The sequence below is a fragment of the Lampetra planeri genome, chromosome 66, assembly GCF_965212315.1.
Source record: "Lampetra planeri chromosome 66, kcLamPlan1.2.h2, whole genome shotgun sequence".
NCBI classification, from domain to species: Eukaryota; Metazoa; Chordata; class Hyperoartia; order Petromyzontiformes; family Petromyzontidae; genus Lampetra; species Lampetra planeri.
In genome coordinates, this window is record NC_136172.1 from 1971906 (window position 1) to 1993652 (window position 21747).

Sequence of the window (21747 nt, forward strand, 5' to 3'; positions counted from 1 at the left end):
AGCGGAGGTGACGCGGTGGCCTCCCCGCCCCCCAGTAGCAGCTGTCTCTGTGTGGTGTAGCCTAGGGGCTCCCCTCGTGGCAGCTGTCTCTGTGTGGTATATCCTAGGGGTAACCCCTCGTGGCAAGTGTCGCTGCGCGTTAGTCTGCTGCCAGTAGGGGGCGATGATTGCTGTCGCTGTGCGGTCTAGCCTTGGGGAACCCCCAGTGGCAGCTGTCCCTGAACGGTCAGTCCTGCTACAAGGCGTGGGTGTTTTCATAACCCAAATTGTTTATATAATGCGATCGAGCCAACGGAATCTACCACTCGTGGGAGTGGGAATAGGCGGCGGTTGCAAGGGCCGTTAAGCGAGTCACTGAACACCCTTCACATCACTATGAGACATCTCCTTTACCAGTGGCAAAATATAGTAGTAGGTTTTTACCCTTTCAACTGGTACAAAAACTGACACCTTTATACAAGGCATCATGTTTGCAATAACCACAACACAAGCAGTCAAAATGCAAACAAAAATAAACAACTCTGATGATGATAATGATATGCACTGTCCTTGAAGTTGATTGGTCCACACCCGAGACAGCTTTTCTTAGAGCCTAGTCTCCATTGGTGTTGGACCAGATGACGCCAAAAGGCGTACAACTCAAAGACAGCGCACTATCAGAGCATTGAGAGCTCGGGGTAAGCATTTACACTATGAGACCTCTTTTACCAGTGGCAAAATATAGTAATAGGTTTTTACCCTTTCAACTGGTACAAAAACAACAGTTGTTTCTTTTTGTTTGCATTTTGACTGCTTGTGTTGTGGTTATTGCAAACATGATGCCTTGTATAAAGGTGTCAGTTTTTGTACCGGTTGAAAGGGTAAAAACATATTACTACCCTTCACATCGTTTTCTCTCTTCACCCTCCGCCATGGCTACGTTTTTCTGTCGCTTGGCGATTAACATTTTAACATGCACTTTTCACAAATGCGCCTTTAATGATTTATTTTACTTAACAAAATTAAACACAGTACAGTAGACTGGATTATCCACATGCGGTTTATCCGATTTGCATATTAACCACGCACCTGAGATTTTGACATACATTAAAAACTGGTGGATTTTCCCTGAAGCCCAAATTAATAATCTGAAAAGAGTTATAGAGCGTTATTCTTGGAAATGTATCCTAAAAGTCACGTGCTTAAACTGAAGAAATATGTTGCTCCGGTTAATCAAAAACCCACGTGATTGCCTCTACAGCACAGTAGTTGCAATATCTTTCCAACGGTGGGGTGGAGTTTGATTGATGTTGATTGGCGTGGCTCTGCTGTCAACCAGGAAAGTGTTATCATCACTCAGCACGCGCATCATGGAACGGCCGACCTTTGCGTTTTTCGTTCTATGTCGAGAGAGTAACAATCAAAATTGTCAGTTGTCTCATTTTTTGTGATTTATCCGATCATTCATTTTGCTAGTTTTAATTTACAAAAACTGTTCAATGGCAGAGAAACGGGAGCGTGTTGTTTTAACTTTAAATCAGAAACTGTATATTATATGTAAATTGAAAGACAATTTATACCAATACGAGTGGTTTTTGGCTGAGATCCGCGGAAAATGTATATTTTTGGATTATCCGTGATTTTGAATTATCTGCGACAATCCTCCCCGTCATTAGCGTGGATAATAGAGTTTACCGTAGTTATAAAAGAACACGTAAAATTCAACAATATGACATTCTCATGGAAAATGTCAGTAATGTCGGTGTTTTTAGAAACAGACCACCCCTTAACACCTTCATTCTCATTGAATCAATGGTTATATTGAACAATATTTTGCCATCACGCGGTGTTCCTCACTTCCTCAGGAACGTAACTACCAATGCGTTATAGGAGAAACTGACTGTATGTTACTCTGCTGCCAGTAGTTGATCAAACCCCATTTGGGTTCCTCCAGATACAGGACACCACTGTGATTGGCCATCTGGAATGTCCGTAAAGCTCATGTGGAGGAGAGGCTGTCGTTCCTCTGTCAGGAGCTGGACCGGTACCGCCTCGACCTCTGTGTGGAATACAGGAGGTACGGTGGACCAGTTCTGGCTCCAGTCACCATTAGGGGTGGACACTCCTCCTTTGGGGGCAGGAGACGGCCAAACAACAGGTAGTGGCACTTCTTTTGAAACAAAACAATGAAGGGGGTGTGGGAGCAAGGCCGTGATGTGTGGGAAGTTGTAAGTCCCAGAATCCCGTGGGGCTCGCCTCCCCATCAACGGGAGGCCATGAATTGTGGTGCTGGAAAACGCCCCCACCAAAGATGAACATCGGTAGAGGGATGCAGGCAAGGCCGATAAGTCACATGCCTTCTATGAGCTGCTGTCACAGGTGCTGGCTAAAGTGGCCCCTCAGGATAAAGTCATGCTTTTTAACACGCTTTTATTTAACTCACTTTGCCTGTTGTATCCTCAAAAAAGAAATCTTGTAACTCAATTTTTACACACTTCCCAATGTGCTACGACTGCAAACTTGAAATAGCTATGTCATACTGATGACAACACTATATTCTATCATAAAAAATACAAAACATATCTTTTTAAACATTTTACATGCTTTTATTTAACTTACCGTGTGTGTTGTCGTATCAAAAAATATTGTAACTCAATTTAAACCGTATTCCCAATGTCGTATCGGCTGCAAACTTGGTATAGGTATGTCATACTGATGACAATACGATATTCTATCATTAAAATGTAAAAATTGATATTTTTAAACGATCTTTTTAACGGCTCTAATTGTCTACGCTCAACTGATGTTGGCTGTAAATCACCACGGTCCCTTACGTCACGGCAAGCCTCGGGGAGCCACGCCCAGGGACAGGGGATGTGGAAGGAGGGGAGGGGCGATGGGGGCAGGGGGCAGGGCAGCTCGGACAGTACATTTCATTAAAGCGTGTTTTTAAAAAAAGTATTTTTAAATATTTCATGAGTGACTTTCATGCCTGAGTTGGTCATAACGCTGGCACCTTGGCTGGAGTGACTGGAAGGCATGGGCCAGATCAGCTCAATAACAACGGAGAAGGCTGCGAGAGATGTGCAGCCCATGGGCTTGTAATCACCAACACAATGTTCCAGCATCAGCACATCCACACAACATCATGGATGCAGGTCCAAGCAATAACATCTGCTGGACTATATAGTGACAGAACAGCAGATGCGGGCCCTTGTCCTTGACACCAGGACCTACTCTAGGGCTGATCTGCCCACTGATCATCAGCTTGTCACCTGTAAGACACACCTGCCATTCTTCCACTGTTGTGGAGGGTGTTCATCTAGGACCCCACTGAAACCCAGCGACATGGTCTCAGCTCGCTGAATGAAAACCTTCGATACTTCACGTGGCCTCAACGTGCACCTAGCCTGGCACAAGCGACGTGATGATGTCACCGTCGCTTACCGTATTTTCATGCATGTAACCCGCGGTGTCCACCACTTTTTACAAACAAAACAAGACCCTGCGGGGTATATGGAGGTGTGGGCTATCCCAAAAATATTTTACAAGTGTGACATGTCATAACATGGTAGGACTATCCACTATGCAACACTTACCTTTGACTAAAGCACTGCTGAATAAACTACTCGCACTAAAATTGCACGTGTTGTCACGTTTTAAATGGATTGTTTGTACAATGAAACGACAATGTTTGAAGTGGGCGCACTTTGTTTACCGTAACACTTTCAGTGGCTCTATGGGGGTGTGAAAGTTTCAGCTGAGGCTATGGATTGCACAATGGGAAGGGCATTAACAAGCGTCTACCAGACGCGGAATCATAATTGCCGAGTCCCTTAGGCCGCTGCTATTGGCTGAGCACTAAACAGTCGCGACCATGAGCTTTGTTTCAAACTTCCAATGGCTTTGTTGCCAGGAGGCAACGGCGTTACCGTAGTGCCGCTATTGTCTGCGCAGTGCGCAATCTACCAGTGCTAAAACTGTACAGGGGTAACTACCGGTCCAGTAGCTGTAACATGATGAGGTCGAATGCTGGTAAGCCTAACAATACGCTTACTTACTCATCTACCAGTTATGTGTTACTTATTTATTGGATATTTACTTTTGTTACTTATTTACTGTTTTAAGTTCACTCGTTTCCGTTTAGTTTGTTTTCTTTGTGCACGTTATGATTTTAATGTTAACAATTGATAGTGGAATGGTTTACAAATGTAAAATTTGTATTAATATGATGGAATCAAGCTGCGGTAACGACGTTAAAGATATGAATGCATGCGGGGTATATGGAGGTGTGGGCTATCTGAAATTAGTTTTACACAAAATGCTTTTTTTGCGGGGAATATGCATATGCGGGTTATATGCAGGAAAATACGGTAGTAGCAACGGTGGTTGTTGTTACCTAAAATGGAGGGAACAGAGGCCTACCCAGGAAGGGACGGGGCCTAAAGAGGAAGGGGTGGGGCTTAAAGAGGAAGGGGCGGTACAAAAGCACACAGGCGAAGCAGGCAGCAACACAAACATGATGCTGCAAACGGAGCGATGGCTCCTCCCCCCCCCAACCCCCCCTTAGCACACAAGAGATGGAAGCGAGAGTCGGGACTGTGGTCGACGGTCCCTCATACAGGGCCCTCATACAAGGACCCTCCCGTCAAACGTCCTCGTTTTTATCAACATTCCAACTCCGCCAATGGTCAACCATCGACCGAATCCGGACAGGAAATGGCCGATGCTGCATGCCACCCGATGTACAGATGGGCACCATCAACGATTCGGCGGCCTGCGAAACCATCGTTCCACTGTGCCTCTGAACAGAGCATTGTAGTGGATAACAACACCTAAAAAATACATCTTTAACCCACTGCTATTAATCCGTATGAAAGAAGAAGAAAAAGCACGGAGGGACCGGCGTTGCCCCACCTGCGTCATCTCCATGTCGGCATCCCCCACCGTCTCCTCCTGCGCTCCTCCTCCTACACCTCCTCCTCCCACTCCAACTCCACTCAGGTGCTTGCTCTTGTACTTGCGCTTGCCGGGCAGCTTGTCCCTCTCTCCCCCTCCGGGGGGGCCCTCCAGCGGGACCCCCACCCGCCGGCGCTTGGCGGGGGGCGCGGCCCCCCACTCATCGTGCCGCAGCTCCCCACCCAGGAGCAGCGGGCGACGCTTGTGCGGCTTCCGGCCTCGCCGGGCGCCCTGCTGCTGAAGATGATGGCGCTGCTGCTGATGGCGCTGCTGCTGCTGCTGATGGCGCTGCTGTTGGTGACGCTGCTGCTGCTGCTGATGGTGCTGCTGCTGCTGTTTCCGCAGCTGTGTTGGCTGTGTGCCGTGCACTAGCGTCAGCTGTGAGGCCTGCTGCTGCTGTTGCTGCGGATTACGCTGCTGCTGTTGATGGGGATGATGATGTTGTTGCTGCTGTTGTTGCTGCTGCTGTTGCTGCTGCTGTTGTTGCTGCTGCTGTTGCTGCTTCCGCATTGGCTGTGGAGGCTGTGAGGACTGATGTTGTTGCTGCTGCTGTTTCCGCGTTGGCTGTGCAATGTGATGTAGGACAGGCTGTGAGGTCTGCTGTTGCTGCTGTTGTTGCTGCTGCTGTTGCTGTTTCCGCGTTGGCTGTGTGGTGTGATGTAGGGCAGGCTGTGAGGGCTGCTGCTGCTGCTGCTGCTGTTTCCATGCCGGTTGTGTGGCGTGGGGAAGAACCGATTGCTGCTGATGCTGCTGCTGATGCTGCTGATGCTGCTGCTGATGCTGCTGCTGCTGATGCTGCTGCTGCTGATGCTGCTGCTGCTGATGCTGCTGCAGCTGATGCTGCTGCAGCTGATGCTGCTGCTGCTTTTTTCGCATAGGCTGTGTGGTATGGGGTAGAGCAGGCTGTGAGGCTTGCTGTTGATGCTGCTGTTGATGCTGCTGTTGCTTCTGATGCTTTTGCTGATGAAGATGCTGTTGTTGATGGTGATGCTGCTGCTGCTGCGGCTTCTGATGCTGTTGCTGATGAAGATGCTGCTGCTGCTGTTTCCGTAAAGGCTGTGTCGGCTGTGTTGAATGGGTCATTGCTGTCTGTGAGGTCTGCTGCTGCTGATGCTGCTGCTGCTGCTGATGCTGCTGCTGCTGCTGATGCTGCTGCTGCTGCTGACACTGATGCCGATGCTGTTTCCATACTGGCTGTGTGAAGGCGACAGCTGGTTGTGAGGCCAACTGCTGCTGCTGATGGTGCTGACACTGACTTAGCTGCTGCTGATGCTGACACTGAGGCGGCTGATGGTGCTGTTGGTGCTGCTGACACTGATGCTGCTGTTTACGCTGGGCCACCTGCTGCGGATGCTGCTGCTGATGATGATGCTGCTGCTGCTGCTGATGATGAAGACACTGATGCTGCTGTTTCGTCATCTGCGCTGGTTGTGTGGCATGAGGAACACCCTGCTGCTGATGCTGTTGCTGCTGATGATGATGATGCTGCTGCTGTTGCTGATGATGATGATGATGTTGCTGCTGCTGAAGATGATGATGCTGCTGCTGCTGCTGATGATGCTGCTGGATTGGCTGCCTGTGGTCTCTGCGAGGTGGCCGTCTTGCAGGCTGTGCCGCCTGTGCCCTGGGCTGCTGCTGCTGCTGCTTGGGCTGTCCCCTCGGCCGTCTGTCTCTCTGCTCGGGTGACTGTTCTGCCTGGGCACTGCCCGTCGGCTTGTGCGGCTTTTCTCTCCACTGACTGGCGAGCTGTTGTGGTGGTGGTTGTTGTGGTGGCGGTGGTTGTTGTGGTGGTGGTGGTGGCGGCTGTAGTGGTGGTGGCTGTAGCTGTGCGACAACCTGTCCTGTGCTGTGCACGGACCGCTCGAGCGACTTTGGCATGGAAGCCGGCTGTAGTGCCGGCTGTAGTGCCAGCTGTAGTGTCGGCTGTAGTGTTGGCTGTAGTGTCGGCTGTAGGGCCGGCTGTAGGGCTGGCTGGAGGGCCGGCTGTAGGGCCGGCTGTAGGACCGGCTGTAGGGCCATCTGTAGAGTTGGTTGTCGGGCTGGCTGTAGGGTCTGTTGTAGGGCCAGCTGTAGGGTCTGTTGTAGGTTCGGCTGTAGGGTCTGTTGTAGGGATGGCTGTAGTGCCGGCTGTAGGGCTGGTTGTAGGGTCGGTTGTAGGGCCGGCTGTAGTTTCTGCTGTAGAGCCTGCTGTAGGGTCGGTTGTAGTGGTGGCTGTAGGGCCGGCTGCAGGGCCAGATTTAGGGCCGGCTGTAGGGTCGGTTGTAGGGTCGGTTGTAGGACTGGCTGTAGTGGTGGCTGTAGGGTCGGTTGGAGGGTAGGTTGTAGGGTCGGTTGTAGAGCTGGCTGTAGTGGTGGCTGTAGGGTTGGTTGTAGGGTCGGTTGTAGAGATGGCTGTAGTGGTGCCTGTAGGGTCGGTTGAAGAGCTGGCTGTAGTGGTGGCTGTAGGGTCGGTTGTAGGGTCGGTTGTAGAGCTGGCTGTAGTGGTGGCTGTAGGGTTGGTTGTAGGGTCAGTTGTAGAGCTGGCTGTAGTGGTGGCTGTAGGGTCGGTTGTAGGGTCGGTTGTAGAGCTGGCTGTAGTGGTGGCTGTAGGGTCGGTTGTAGGACTGGCTGTAGCGGTGGCTGTAGGGTCGGTTGGAGAGTAGGTTGTAGGGTCGGTTGTAGGGCTGGCTGTAGTGGTGTCTTTGGGGGCGGCTGTAGGAAGCTCAGGGTCAGGGTGTTCGCTGGAAGTTGCCGAGTCCACAGTCCAACGCATGCCTGTACGTCTGGTTGTGTGTCGCTCCTTCTGTCGCCCGGCTGTGTGTCCAGCTGTGTGTCCAGCTGTCTCCCGGATAGCCTGTCTGGCTGCACGTCTGCCTGTCCCTCCAGCCGATTGTCCGACTGTCCACGGGGCTGTCTCTCGAACTGCCTGTCCTGCTGTTGCTTGTCCAGCCCTTTACCTGGCTGTCTTTCAGGCTGTCCCCCGGGCCGTCCGTCGGGCTGAAAGTCCAACTGCATCTTTGCCTGCCGGACCTGCAGCGCGTCCGGATGCGTGTCCAGTGACGTCTCCGCCCCTTTGTCCGCCTGCGTGTCCGGCTCCGTGTCCGACTGTGCGTCCACAGATGTGTGCAATGCCTCCAGGTGGATCTGCACACGGAGGCTGTTCATACACCCTGCGCACCCATCACACACAAGCACACAGAAAGACAACAGCGTGAGTGGGGGTCGTGGGTAGACACGTATCTGTGCGTATGTGTGTACACGTGTGTCTGTGTGTGCAGTAGTAGTGGGGAGCAATAGAGTAGCGTATTCTTGGGTCTTTCGATAAAGTCACGGAGATAGGTTCAAAGAAAATAACAAAAAATAACAAAAAAAACTACGACGTTTCGATCGCAACACAAGCGGTCGTCTTCAGGAAAAGGGGGGTTAGCTTCCAAGACAAACTGTTTAGAAAGGTTTGAAATGGGCGTAGCCCAAATGTCAGCAGCCAATGATAACGTGAGTGGGGGGCAGCCAACCTGACGGTTTTCGCCAATCAAAGGGCTTCCAGGTGAAAATCAGCTTGTTAAGGAGAGATTATCACATTAATGGGAGATCGCAGAGCCGCAACCAAGGGGTCGGGGCGCGAAGTGACTGTGAAAGCGCAAGTTTGAAATGGGAGTAAATCGCAACCAACATCGCAAGGTGGTAGGATGGGGGACATCACAGGCAATTATGACTTCAACTGGTTGATAACAGGACTGAATGCTGATGTACCAGCCCTGGTGAGACATCGCCTCATCAACACTCACTTCACTTGGAATGGAACATTCTACAAACAAATTATTGGTTCTTTCGGTAAAGTCAGGTAGAAGGGAAATAATAAAATAATATAAATATAAAACAATACAAATTCTCACGACGTTTCGACTGCAACACAAGTAATCATCATCAGGTGTGAAATCCACAGCAAGAAAATTTCACACCTGGTGATGATTGCTTGTGTTGCAGTCGAAACGTCGTGAGAATTTGTATTGTTTTATATTTATATTATTTCCCTTCTACGTGACTTTACCGAAAGAACCAAGAATATGGATCCCTGCAGTCACGAAAGCTTTAAATCAAAAATTCTACAAACAAGTTGAAGGTACCCCAATGGGGTTTCCCATATCTCCAGATGTAGCCAATGTTTTCATGAAAAGAAATTGAGACAGATGCCATCCAGGCATCCACCCTACGTCCGTCCTTGTGGCAGAGGTACGGAGATGACACGTTCGTCATCTGGCCAGATGGCCGACCAGCTCTGAACCAATTCCTCAACCACATCAATTCCGTACACCCAGCCATCAAATTCACCATGGAGGTGGAAAAGGATGACAAGTTACCATTTTTTTATGTTTTAATCGAAAAGAGACCAGATGGCTCAATGGGACCCTGTTTATAGGAAAGCCACCCATACGGATGCCTACCTAGAACCTGCCTCCTACCACCATCCATCCCAGAAGAATTCCCTCATCAAAACTCGACACCATAGAGCTCGATGCATTTCCGACCATCACCACCTAGCCAGTGAACTGGAACACGTACCCCAAGCCCTCAAGATGAATGGATATTCAGACTACACAATCCGTAAGGCTATCACCCCAACCGTTGCGAAAGAACCATCTGAGGACCCAATCAAAACCGTCACCTTGCCATACACAGCAGGAGTCACTAAAAAGATTTCCAAAATTATGAGCAAACACAAGATCCAGGTTTGATTTAACACAGTACATAAAATTCGTGATCCGATCCCATCTGTGAAGGATGTGATCCCTGACATGCAATACCCCGGCGTCTACAAACTAAGCCGTGTCTGCGGCAGTAGTTACATTGGGGAAACTAAGCGACGTGTCTCGGACCATGTTCGTGAACACGAGGCAGATCTGAAACACTGTAGGACCAATACCTCGGCTGTGGCTGATCATTGTTTTAACGCGGTGGGATCACACGAAATTGATTTCTCTAAGACGAAGGTACTTTGCAAACCCACTGGCTATCAACAAAGATTCGTTCATGAAGCCATCCACATATATATAGACACAACTTCAACCGAGAAGATGGCTACAAACTGAGCAATCATTGGAAGGACGTTATCAACCAGTTTAAGTCATCACTGGCTGTGATGTTCCCATCCTGCCACCTTGCGATGTTCGTTGTGCTTTACTCCCATTTCAAACGTGCGCTTTCACGCGGTTCACACTCACACAGTCACGTCGCGTGACGACCCCTTGGTTTCGGCTCGGCGATCCGCCATGAACATGCTCTTCTCTATATTCTTGGGTCTTTCGTTAAAGTCACGTAGATAGGCGCAAAGAAAATAACAAACAAAAAACTGCGACGTTTCAATCGCAACACAAGCGGTCGCCATCAGGAGAAAAAAATTAGTGGGAAAGCTGCTGAGGCAGGATGTTGTAAAGGTTGTTAACAAGCTGATTTTCACCTGGCAGCCCTCTGATTGGTGAAAACCAACCACCGTCGGGATGGCTGCCCACCACTCATTGGCTGCTGACATTTGGGCTACGCCCATTTCAAACCCTTCTAAACAGTTTGTCCTGGAAGCAAACCCCCCTTTTCCTGGAAACGACCGCTTAATTGCTATTGAAACGTCGTAGCTTTTTGTTATTTTTTGTTATTTTCTTTGAACCTATCTATGTCACTTTACCGAAAGACCCAAGAATTTGAATTCCTGCAGTCACGAAAGCTTTAATAGAGTAGCGGTTCACGCGCTGCGCTATAAACCCGGTGGCCTGAGTTCGATTCCCGCTCACGGCCAACACCAGTGGCAATTATCTGAACCAGCCCTGGGCCAGCCCACTACCAACTAGGCCTCAATTGAGTACCTTCTGGTGCGGTGTGTAATAAACATCGCCGTTGGGGAGACAAAGGCGTCTTGGCATGGTGCTGGCCACCCACCCCCTCGTGTACCATCATAGGTGCTCGCTCAAAGCAGTTGCCCCAACAGTCTGTTAAGGCTACATGGGGGACATTTGTCTTTGTACTCGTGCGCACTCGTGCACGCGCACTGTTCTGTGTGCGTGTTTATTTGCGTGCCCGTCCGTGCGTACTCTATCGCGTGTGTACTCTCTCATGTAACCGTACTCCCTCTTGTGTACCTTGCTCTGTGCGTCCCTCTCCCCGCGGCTCCTCCACGCTACTACAATGCACTGCGAGCACGGGGCCCGCGCTCTCCGCTCGCCCCGGTGCACGCTGGGAAGGCTGGGCCGCCCCCACCGCGGCCTCACGAGGGGGGTCCCCGTCACTGTGGTAACCGTTGAGGCCGCCCCTGTAGGGCCCCTCACGGAGCTCCGTGCGAGCCGCCTCTTCCCGGAGCTCCACGCGAGAAGCCCCCTCGTGGAGCCTCGCGTGAGCCCCCGCGCAGAGCTCCGCATCCCACCAGCCGTGGGAGCGAGCCCCCTCACGGAGGTCGCTGGAGGAGCTGCAGAGTCGGCGGTCTCCGTGGTGGAGGAAACCCTCCCCGCGGGGGAGCTCGGGGCAGCGCGCCCAGTCGTGGAGCTCCGCGTGGGGACCCTCGCGGGAGGCGGCCACCTGGCGGAGGTCGCTGCACGAGCCGTAGTGGCGGTGGGCCCCGTGGCGGAGGTGGTTGCGGAGGCCCGGGCGGTAGAGGGGCCCCTGGCGGAGGTGCGGGTCCCATTTGAGCGGGTGGAAAAGGTGGTGGTGGTGTAGCCCATGGTGGAGCTCACCCTCCAGACCGAATCCCTGCAGCTCCACCGTGAGGCCAAACGGCAGCAGGGGAGAGAGTCCTCCTGGTCGCGCAACACACAAAGACACCCACTCACTCACCCACTCACTCACCCACTCATTCACACACTCACCCACTCACAACCGCCATTCGCCACAAAGTGGTGGTGATGTCACCACAGCGCTTGTGCACTTTAAGGCCACGTGAAATATCGAACGTCCACTGGCAGGAGGCCACGGGACAGACCCAGGTACCATGGGTTGACTGATTGAGATGACTGGCCAATGCACCACCTGTGCCCCCTACTGTGCCAACTTGCTGTGCTTCAGCCACATAGTGCTCCGCTCGTTGTTGTGAGTGTCGCTCCTCCGCCCTCCGTTGTTGCTGAAGGGCGACTGCCTCCATCTACCCAGCAGCGTCCTTCACGAGCCTCCTCCACAGAGGCCGATCTTGACACCGCTGGTACCAGTCATCGGGAAGTCCACTCAGCTCTACATCCTCCTGTACCACATCACTCCATCTCTTCTCTAGCCCGTGCCGCACACGTTTAGCCCCCTCGATCCGGCCGAACAAAAGCTGTTTGGGCATGCAGTCGCTGGGCATGTGGGCTACATGACCCAGCCAATGCAGCCTTGCCTGTTGTAGGAGCTCACCGATTGGACTTTGTCCAGTTCTTTCAAGGATTCGTGAGCTCCTCACACAATCCAGTCTAGTTAAACCCAGGATGAATCATAGGCATGTCAGCCTAAATGTTTTTAACCAGCGAAGATGTTCCATTTGGGGGGGGTCCATGTTTCACAAGCACAGAGAAGGTAGGGCATGACTGTGGCCGATAATACCTGAAGCTTCATATGGAGCGACAGACCAGGTAGCTTCCACACAGCCGATGAAAAGATAATGCCACTCGGTTGATTCTGAGTGAGACCTCTGCTGTCAAACCGGAGCCGGTTATGAGCACACTGCCCAGGTATGGAAAACTCTCCACTCTCTCCACAACTGCTCCACCATTTTGGAGTTGTTGGGGTGGAGTGTCTGATGGCACCAAATACCCAGGCACACACTCACTAACTCACACACACACGCACCCACTTACACACTCACGCACCCACTCACACACTGACTCACCCACTAATAATAATAATAGTTCAATTTGTAACGCGCGCAAATTTGCAGATGTAGTGGCCGCAACTCAGAGGCGTGGAGCCAAGCTCAGAGTCACTCAAAAGCATGATTGTAGAGGTGAGTTTTTAAGTCTCTCTTGAAGGAGGCGATTGAGGTGATGCTGCGAATGTGCAGAGGGATATTGTTCCCGAATGTTTGGGCTGCCACCCGAGAAGCGGCGCATAGACATGACCATCCTGGATCTTGGTATCAAGAGGAGGTCGTGAGTCGCGCTGCGCAGGCATCTGCCGTGTGCTGAGCTGCAAGTTGTCAATAATGAAGAAAGGTACGGCGGGCAGGCGGATATGAAGGCGTTGTGGCAGAGGCAGGCGATCTTGTATGTGACCCCACTGGCGATGGGGAGCCAGTTGAGAGCACGGAGACAGGCTAGTGAGTCGAGACGGGGATGAGTGTGGGCAATGACGACGCGTGCTAGGTTATTTTGTAGTCTTTGAAGTTTCTTTAGGTTGCCAGCGGAGGTCCGGACTAGGACGGAGTTGCAATAGTCAAGGCGAGACCCAACTATGCAACATGTGTTGGCAATTTCAGTAGAGATGAGAGGACGTATGTGTCTAAGAGCCTTCAGGTGAAAGTTACATGAGCTGATGATATGGTTGGTTTGACGGTCGAAGGATAAAGTTGAATCTAGGATGACACCCACTCCCAAAGACAAAGATCCTCCATTAAGCCTCAACAGACTCTTGGTGGCAAGGGCTGTTAGCGAAGGCCGCCACAGGGCACCGCAATTGAGCCAAGAATAATTCTCTCAGGGGGCAACTGGGCCGGCAGATAACATCAAAGCAAATTCTAGACAATGAAATAGTTACAAAACAAACTTAATAATAATAATGATAGCAATAAAGTAAAATTCACGCCTAAAACTTTGGTGAATTTAAAAATGGAGGACAAAGATGGCAGAATGGTGATAACTGCTATTCGAACTAAACCGAATTTTATTTTACCAGGCAATGCCCCACTGAGCTATTTCGCACTATTTGAGAAGCCACCTGGCATCACAAATGACAGCTCAATCAAGTGGTGGTGGCCCATCACCATCACCGTGTGCAAATGCAAAGCAGCAGCCCAATCACTCTCTAAGCGCGTGATGTTGATTCTAAATGTGGAGGGCAAAGACTGGAGGACCCGGAGAAGAATCCACGTGACCACCAGGTGAGAGAGATGGAGAGACGCAAACTCCAAATATGGTGGCTAGGAGATGTTCTCTCCCTCGCCTGGAGTGCAGGAGGCAGTGGGTTAGATCCTGGACCCTGACGATGCCTGCTGTTATAGATTTGGAGTCTGCGTGTCTCTCTCCCCATGGTGGCGCCACTGCGTGAATTTTCCTGCTGCTAGAAATGTTCACGTGATGATGATAATCCGCTACTTCATTGCGCTTGATGCATACCCGGCCCCCTTTGTCTCCCCAGTGCTGATGTTCTACAACACCATACCAGGTCTCTGAACGAAGGTCGAGTCGATCTAGGGGAGGGCTGGGACCGGTTCAAATGTTAACCTACGGGCTGGGAAATACTCTCATCCGATTGGCCGCATGTTTAAACGCTTTCACCCCGATTGGCCGCTTGTGTAACGCTCTCATCCGATTGGCTGCATGTGTAACGCCCTCACCTGATTGGCCGCGTGTAACGCCCTCACCTGATTGGCCGTGTGTGACACTCTCACCTGATTGGCTGCGTGTAACGCCCTCACCTGATTGGCTGCGTGTGACACTCTCACCTGATTGGCCGTGTGTAACGCTCTCACCTGATTGGCTGCGTGTGCGTGACTTCAGGACCACAGGGATGAAATCCTGGAAGCCGTTCTTGTGACGCTTGTGAGCTGACAAACGCACACACAAGTACACGCACACAAGTACACGCACACATGTACACGCACACATACACACATATGTAAAGACACAAGTGTACACACACACAACAAAGACCACCATTCGCCACTTGGTGAAGTCACCACAGCGCTGAGGCAGACTCAGCGCTGTGGTGACTAAGTGCAGACTAAGTGAACTTTAAGGCCAAATTAAGTGTGAAACGCCCTCTGGCAGGAGGTCGCGGGACAGACCCAGGTGCCATGGGTTGACTCAGATGACTGGCCGATGCACCACCTGTGCCCCCTACTGTGCCAACTTTCTTTTAGCCGCCCAGCGCTCCGCTGGTTGTTGTGAGCGTTGCTCTTCTGCCCTCCATTCTTGCTGGAGGGCAACTGCCTCCAACTACCCAGTAGAGTCCTTCATGAGCCTCCTCCACAGACGACGATCTGGACCCCGCTGGAGCAGTCATCAACAAGTCCACTCAGCGTGCCTGGCAAGGCGATGATGGATAATCCTTGCCAGGACCTTTCCGGGCACAGTGAGGAGTGAGATGCCCCTGTCGTTGTTACAGTCTGTGCGGTCCCCCTTCTTAAAGAGGGGGACCACCAGGGCATCCTTCCAATTCTGCGGAACCTGTCCAGTGGTCCCGGCTGTTGTAATGTTGTCATATAGGGAACTCTGCACACAAACGCCACCCTCCTACAGCATTTCGCTTGGGAGATCATCTCTGCCCGGCCCTTTTCCTGGTCTCAAACTCTGGATTGTCTTCTCTACTTCCTTACCAGATGGCACCTCAGTCAGCCACTCACAGTGGTGACTACTTCTTCCAATATTGGAGGCACCGCAGCCTCAGCAGGGTCATCCCCACTTTGCCCCATGATGTTTCCCAGGCCGACGGATTTCCCCTCCCCAAAACCTCACAGAAATCGTCAGCAAATCTGCAAATCTGTTCCTGGGGGTCGGAGATTGGATCACCTTTCTTCCCCCTAATGATGGTGATCGGTGTGGTGCTGCAAGTAACTTTTTTGATGGCGTTAAAGAGTGACTTGTGATTGCGGGCTACTGAGGCAGACTCCATCCCCTCAGCATCACGCGGCCACCACTCATTCTTACAGCGCCTCACAGCTCTCTGAACCTCCGAGCAAAGCCTGCAGTAAGCCTCCTCATGCTCCGACATGGGATGCTGCAGATGGTGAGAGTGGGCCTGTCGCTTTTTCTCAGCCAGCCGGAAACACCTCATCCATCAGCTGGGGTCTCTAGCGAGGTTTAGACCGTGTACCCAAAGCGGCCATTGAAGCTACATGAGCCACAGTCCTAAACCTTGCCGATGTCCCCTCGGCATCAGAAGGAGGGGGGTGCAATGACAACCCCAGCTGCAAGCGATGATGACATTCTCGCTTGCAGCTTTCATCAGCTAGCTGAGACCACTCCACCGCAGGTTTGAGTGGTGGCTACAAACGCCATGAGGGGAATGGCCAATTGACATTGGCCCACCCGCAATGGCACTGCTCACCACAGCCTAACCGTCTGGCGCCACCAAGTAGGTAGGGGGTTGTTTTGCCGAACACACACGTACACGCACACACGCACACGAAAACACATGCACACACATGTAAACACACACACTGACAGCTTTTGTTCGGCCGGATCGAGCTGGCTTAACGGGCGCGGCACGGGCTAGAGAGGAGATGGAGTGACGTGGTACAGGAGGATTTGGAGCTGAGTGGACTTGCCGATGACTGGTACCAGCGGTGTCAAAATCGGCCTCTGTGGAGGAGGCTCGTGAAGGACGCTACTGGGCAGTTGGAGGCAGTCGCCCTCCAGCAACAACGGAGGGCGGAGGAGCGACGCTCACAACAACGAGCGGAGCGCCGGGTGGCTAAAGCACAGCAAGTTGGCACAGTAGGGGTCACAGGTGGTGCATCAGCCAGTCATCTCGGTCATCTCAGTCAGTCGACCCGTGGCACCTGGGTCTGCCCCGTGACCTCCTGCCAGCGGGCGTTCGACACTTCACGTGGCCTTAAGGTGCACATAGCCTGGCACAAGCGTCGTGGTGACGTCACCGCCACTTAGTGGCGAATGGCGGTTGTTGTTGTTGCTGTGAGTGTGTGAGTGTGTGAGTGGGTGAGTGAGTGGGTGAGTGAGTGAGTCACTCACTCAGTGCGTGAGTGGGTGTGTGAGTGGGTGAGTGTGTGAGTGAGTGGGTGAGTGGGTGTGTGAGTGAGTGGGTGTGTGAGTGAGTGGGTGAGTGGGTGTGTGCGTGGGTGAGTGTGTGAGTGAGTGGGTGTGTGAGTGTGTGAGTGAGTGAGTGTGTGAGTGAGTGTGTGAGTGAGTGGGTGAGTGGGTGTGTGAGTGAGTGGGTGAGTGGGTGAGTGAGTGGGTGAGTGAGTGGGTGAGTGTGTGAGCGAGTGAGTGTGTGAGTGAGTGAGTCGGTGTGTGAGTGTGTGAGTGAGTGGGTGTGTGAGTGGGTGAGTGAGTGAGTGTGTGAGTGTGTGAGTGAGTGTGTGAGTGAGTGGGTGAGTGAGTGGGTGAGTGAGTGAGTGAGTGGGTGAGTGAGTGGGTGTGTGAGTGTGTGAGTGAGTGAGTGGGTGGGTGAGTGAGTGAGTGTGTGAGTGAGTGTGTGAGTGAGTGGGTGAGTGAGTGGGTGAGTGAGTGGGTGTGTGAGTGGGTGAGTGAGTGGGTGTGTGAGTGTGTGAGTGAGTGAGTGACTGGGTGAGTGGGTGAGTGAGTGGGTGTGTGAGTGTGTGAGTGAGTGAGTGAGTGGAGTGAGTGAGTGGGTGAGTGAGTGGGTGAGTGGGTGAGTGAGTGGGTGAGTGGGTGAGTGAGTGAGTGAGTGAGTGGGTGAGTGGGTGAGTGAGTGGGTGAGTGAGTGAGTGGGTGAGTGGGTGAGTGGGTGTGTGAGTGAGTGTGTGAGTGAGTGAGTGGGTGTGTGAGTGAGCGAGTGGGTGTGTGAGTGAGTGTGTGGGTGAGTGTGTGGGTGAGTGTGTGAGTGAGTGGGTGAGTGGGTGTGTGAGTGAGTGAGTGGGTGAGTGGGTGAGTGAGTGGGTGAGTGAGTGAGTGAGTTGGTGGGTGGGTGAGTGAGTGAGTGAGTGTGTGAGTGAGTGGGTGTGTGAGTGTGTGAGTGAGTGGGTGTGTGAGTGGGTGAGTGAGTGAGTGTGTGAGTGAGTGTGTGAGTGAGTGGGTGAGTGAGTGGGTGAGTGAGTGGGTGTGTGAGTGGGTGAGTGAGTGGGTGAGTGAGTGGGTGTGTGAGTGGGTGAGTGAGTGAGTGAGTGGGTGAGTGTATGAGTGAGTGGGTGAGTGGGTGAGTGAGTGGGTGAGTGGGTGAGTGAGTGAGTGGGTGAGTGTATGAGTGAGTGGGTGAGTGAGTGAGTGGGTGAGTGAGTGGGTGGGTGAGTGAGTGAGTGAGTGGGTGAGTGAGTGAGTGAGTGAGTGAGTGGGTGGGTGGGTGAGTGTGTGAGTGAGTGAGTGAGTGTGTGAGTGAGTAAGTGGGTGAGTGAGTGTGTGAGTGAGTGAGTGGGTGAGTGAGTGAGTGGGTGAGTGAGTGAGTGAGTGGTGAGTGAGTGAGTGAGTGGGTGAGTGAGTGGGTGGTGGGTGGGTGAGTGAGTGAGTGGGTGAGTGAGTGAGTGGGTGTGTGAGTGAGTGTGTGAGTGAGTGAGTGGGTGTGTGAGTGAGCGAGTGGGTGTGTGTGTGAGTGTGTGGGTGAGTGTGTGGGTGAGTGTGTGAGTGAGTGGGTGAGTGGGTGTGTGAGTGAGTGAGTTGGGTGAGTGGGTGAGTGAGTGGGTGAGTGAGTGAGTGAGTTGGTGGGTGGGTGAGTGAGTGAGTGAGTGTGTGAGTGAGTGTGTGAGTGTGTGAGTGAGTGGGTGTGTGAGTGGGTGAGTGAGTGAGTGTGTGAGTGAGTGTGTGAGTGAGTGGGTGAGTGAGTGGGTGAGTGAGTGGGTGTGTGAGTGGGTGAGTGAGTGGGTGAGTGAGTGGGTGTGTGAGTGGGTGAGTGAGTGAGTGAGTGAGTGGGTGAGTGTATGAGTGAGTGGGTGAGTGGGTGAGTGAGTGGGGTGAGTGGGTGAGTGGGTGAGTGAGTGAGTGGGTGAGTGTATGAGTGAGTGGGTGAGTGAGTGAGTGGGTGAGTGGGTGGGTGAGTGAGTGAGTGGGTGAGTGAGTGAGTGAGTGGGTGGGTGGGTGAGTGTTGTGAGTGAGTGAGTGAGTGAGTGTGTGAGTGAGTAAGTGGGTGAGTGAGTGTGTGAGTGAGTGAGTGGGTGAGTGAGTGAGTGGGTGAGTGAGTGAGTGAGTGGGTGAGTGAGTGAGTGAGTGAGTGGGTGAGTGAGTGGGTGGGTGGGTGAGTGAGTGAGTGGGTGAGTGAGTGAGTGGGTGAGTGAGTGGGTGAGTGAGTGAGTGGGTGGGTGAGTGAGTGAGTGGGTGGGTGAGTGAGTGAGTGGGTGAGTGGGTGAGTGAGTGGGTGAGTGAGTGAGTGGGTGAGTGAGTGGGTGAGTGAGTGGAGTGAGTGAGTGAGTGAGTGAGTGGGTGGTGGTGAGTGAGTGTGTGAGTGAGTGAGTGGGTGAGTGTGTGAGTGAGTGAGTGGGTGTGTGAGTGTGTGAGTGTGTGAGTGAGTGAGTGAGTGTGAGTGAGTGAGTGGGTGAGTGAGTGAGTGAGTGGGTGAGTGAGTGGGTGGGTGGGTGAGTGAGTGAGTGGGTGAGTGGGTGAGTGAGTGAGTGGGTGAGTGAGTGAGTGAGTGTGTGAGTTAGTGAGTGAGTGGGTGAGTGTGTGAGTGAGTGAGTGAGTGGGTGTGTGAGTGTGTGAGTGAGTGGGTGAGTGAGTGGGTGAGTGAGTGAGTGAGTGAGTGGGTGAGTGAGTGGGTGGGTTGGTGAGTGAGTGAGTGGGTGAGTGAGTGAGTGGGTGAGTGAGTGGGTGGGTGAGTGAGTGAGTGAGTGTGTGAGTGAGTGAGTGGGTGTGTGAGTGTGTGAGTGGGTGAGTGAGTGGGTGGGTGAGTGGGTGAGTGAGTCACTCACTTGGTGAGTCCCCCTCCTCCGGGCTGCCCCCTCCCCCGATGGCCTCCCAGATCCCCCGCTTGCCCCCTCGCACCTCCTCCCCCTCCCCCTCCCCCCCCGTGGTGAACTTCGAACTCAGAGGCCCCCACAGCCCCGCCCCCATCCCCCCGGCCCCCACCGCCCCTCCCCCGCTCCCGCATCTCCAGCTCAGAGAATCTCAGCATGGCCCTCTGCACGGGTGAGGAGAGTACAGGGTGAGCGAACAGGGTGAGCGAACAGGGTGAGCGTACATGGTGAGGAGAGAAGGTGAGCGTACATGGTGAGGAGAGAGGGTGAGGAGAGAGGGTGAGGGACATGGTGAGGAGACATGGTGAGGAAAGAGGGTGAGGAGAGAGGGTGAGGGACATGGTGAGGAGACATGGTGAGGAGACATGGTGAGGAGACATGGTGAGGAGAGAGGGTGAGGAGACATGGTGAGGAGACATGGTGAGGAGAGAGGGTGAGGAGAGAGGGTGAGGGGACATGGTGAGGAGACATGGTGAGGAGACATGGTGAGGAGACATGGTGAGGAGAGAGGGTGAGGGGACATGGTGAGGAGACGGGGTGAGGGACATGGTGAAGAGACGTGGTGAGGAGACGTGGTGAGGAGACGGGGTGAGGGACATGGTGAGGAGACGGGGTGAGGGACATGGTGAGGAGAGAGGGTGAGGAGACGGGGTGAGGGACATGGTGAGGAGACAGGGTGAGGAGACGTGGTGAGGAGACGGGGTGAGGGACATGGTGAGGAGACGTGGTGAGGGGACATGGTGAGGAGAGAGGGTGAGGGGACATGGTGAGGAGACGTGGTGAGGGGACATGGTGAGGAGAGAGGGTGAGGGACATGGTGAGGAGACGGGGTGAGGGGACATGGTGAGGAGAGAGGGTGAGCGGACGTGGTGAGGAGACGTGGTGAGGGACATGGTGAGGAGAGAGGGTGAGCGGACGTGGTGAGGGGACGTGGTGAGGGGACGGGGTGAGGGGACGGGGTGAGTGTTTGGTGAGGGTACAGGGTGAGTGAATGGTGAGGGTACACGGTGAGTGAATGGTGAGGGTACAGGGTGAGTGTTTGGTGAGGGGACGGGGTGAGTGTTTGGTGAGGGTACAGGGTGAGTGTTTGGTGAGGGTACACGGTGAGTGAATGGTGAGGGTACAGGGTGAGTGTTTGGTGAGGGTACAGGGTGAGTGTTTGGTGAGGGTAGAGGGTGAGTGAATGGTGAGGGTACAGGGTGAGTGAATGGTGAGGGTACACGGTGAGTGAATGGTGAGGGTACAGGGTGAGTGTTTGGTGAGGGTACAGGGTGAGTGTTTGGTGAGGGTACATGATGAGTGAATCGTGAGGGTACAGGGTGAGTGAATGGTGAGGGTACACGGTGAGTGAATGGTGAGGGTACACGGTGAGTGAATGGTGAGGGTACAGGGTGAGTGAATGGTGAGGGTACAGGGTGAGTGTTTGGTGAGGGTACAGGGTGAGTGAATGGTGAGGGTACAGGGTGAGTGAATGGTGAGGGTACAGGGTGAGTGAATGGTGAGGGTACACGGTGAGTGAATGGTGAGGGTACAGGGTGAGTGAATGGTGAGGGTACACGGTGAGTGAATGGTGAGGGTACAGGGTGAGTGTTTGGTGAGGGTACATGATGAGTGAATGGTGAGGGTACAGGGTGAGTGAATGGTGAGGGTACAGGGTGAATGAATGGTGAGGGTACACGGTGAGTGAATGGTGAGGGTACGTGGTGAGTGTTTGGTGAAGGTACACGGTGAGTGTTTGGTGAGGGTACGTGGTGAGTGAATGGTGAGGATGCAGGGTGATAAGTCAGCATGACTGAATATTTGAAATCATTAATGCAACATCACCACCACCACAACACCACCACAACCACCATAACCACATCTCCACAACACCACCACCACCACCTCATCACCATCACCACCACCCTCTCACCACCACCCCCTCATCACCACCACCACCATCTCATCACCACCACCATCTCATCACCACCTCCTCATCACCACCACCACCTCCTCATCACCATCACCACCTCCTCATCACCATCACCCTCTCACCACCACCCCCTCACCACCACCCCCTCACCACCACCACCACCCCCTCA

The 21747-nt window shown here is 52.9% G+C and overlaps 2 protein-coding genes across 2 annotated transcripts in view; both read right to left on the minus strand.

The window, feature by feature from the left end:
• LOC144737252 (BCL-6 corepressor-like) overlaps positions 1 to 3441 on the minus strand; it is a 15577-nt gene extending 12136 nt beyond the window's left edge. The window contains exon 1 of the mRNA XM_078619973.1: positions 3427 to 3441. Within this exon, the coding sequence (XP_078476099.1) occupies positions 3427 to 3441 (15 nt within the window). The remainder of the gene's footprint in view (positions 1 to 3426) is intronic.
• On the minus strand, positions 36 to 19763 carry LOC144737253 (uncharacterized). Its single transcript, XM_078619974.1, has 4 exons — positions 19622 to 19763; positions 14558 to 14632; positions 11049 to 11699; positions 36 to 8087 (listed from the first exon to the last, which is right to left on the minus strand). The coding sequence occupies exons 1-4, from the start codon at positions 19761 to 19763 to the stop codon at positions 4741 to 4743; spliced, it is 4215 nt and encodes a 1404-aa protein (XP_078476100.1). The 3' UTR covers positions 36 to 4740.
• Positions 19764 to 21747: the final 1984 nt, after the last annotated feature.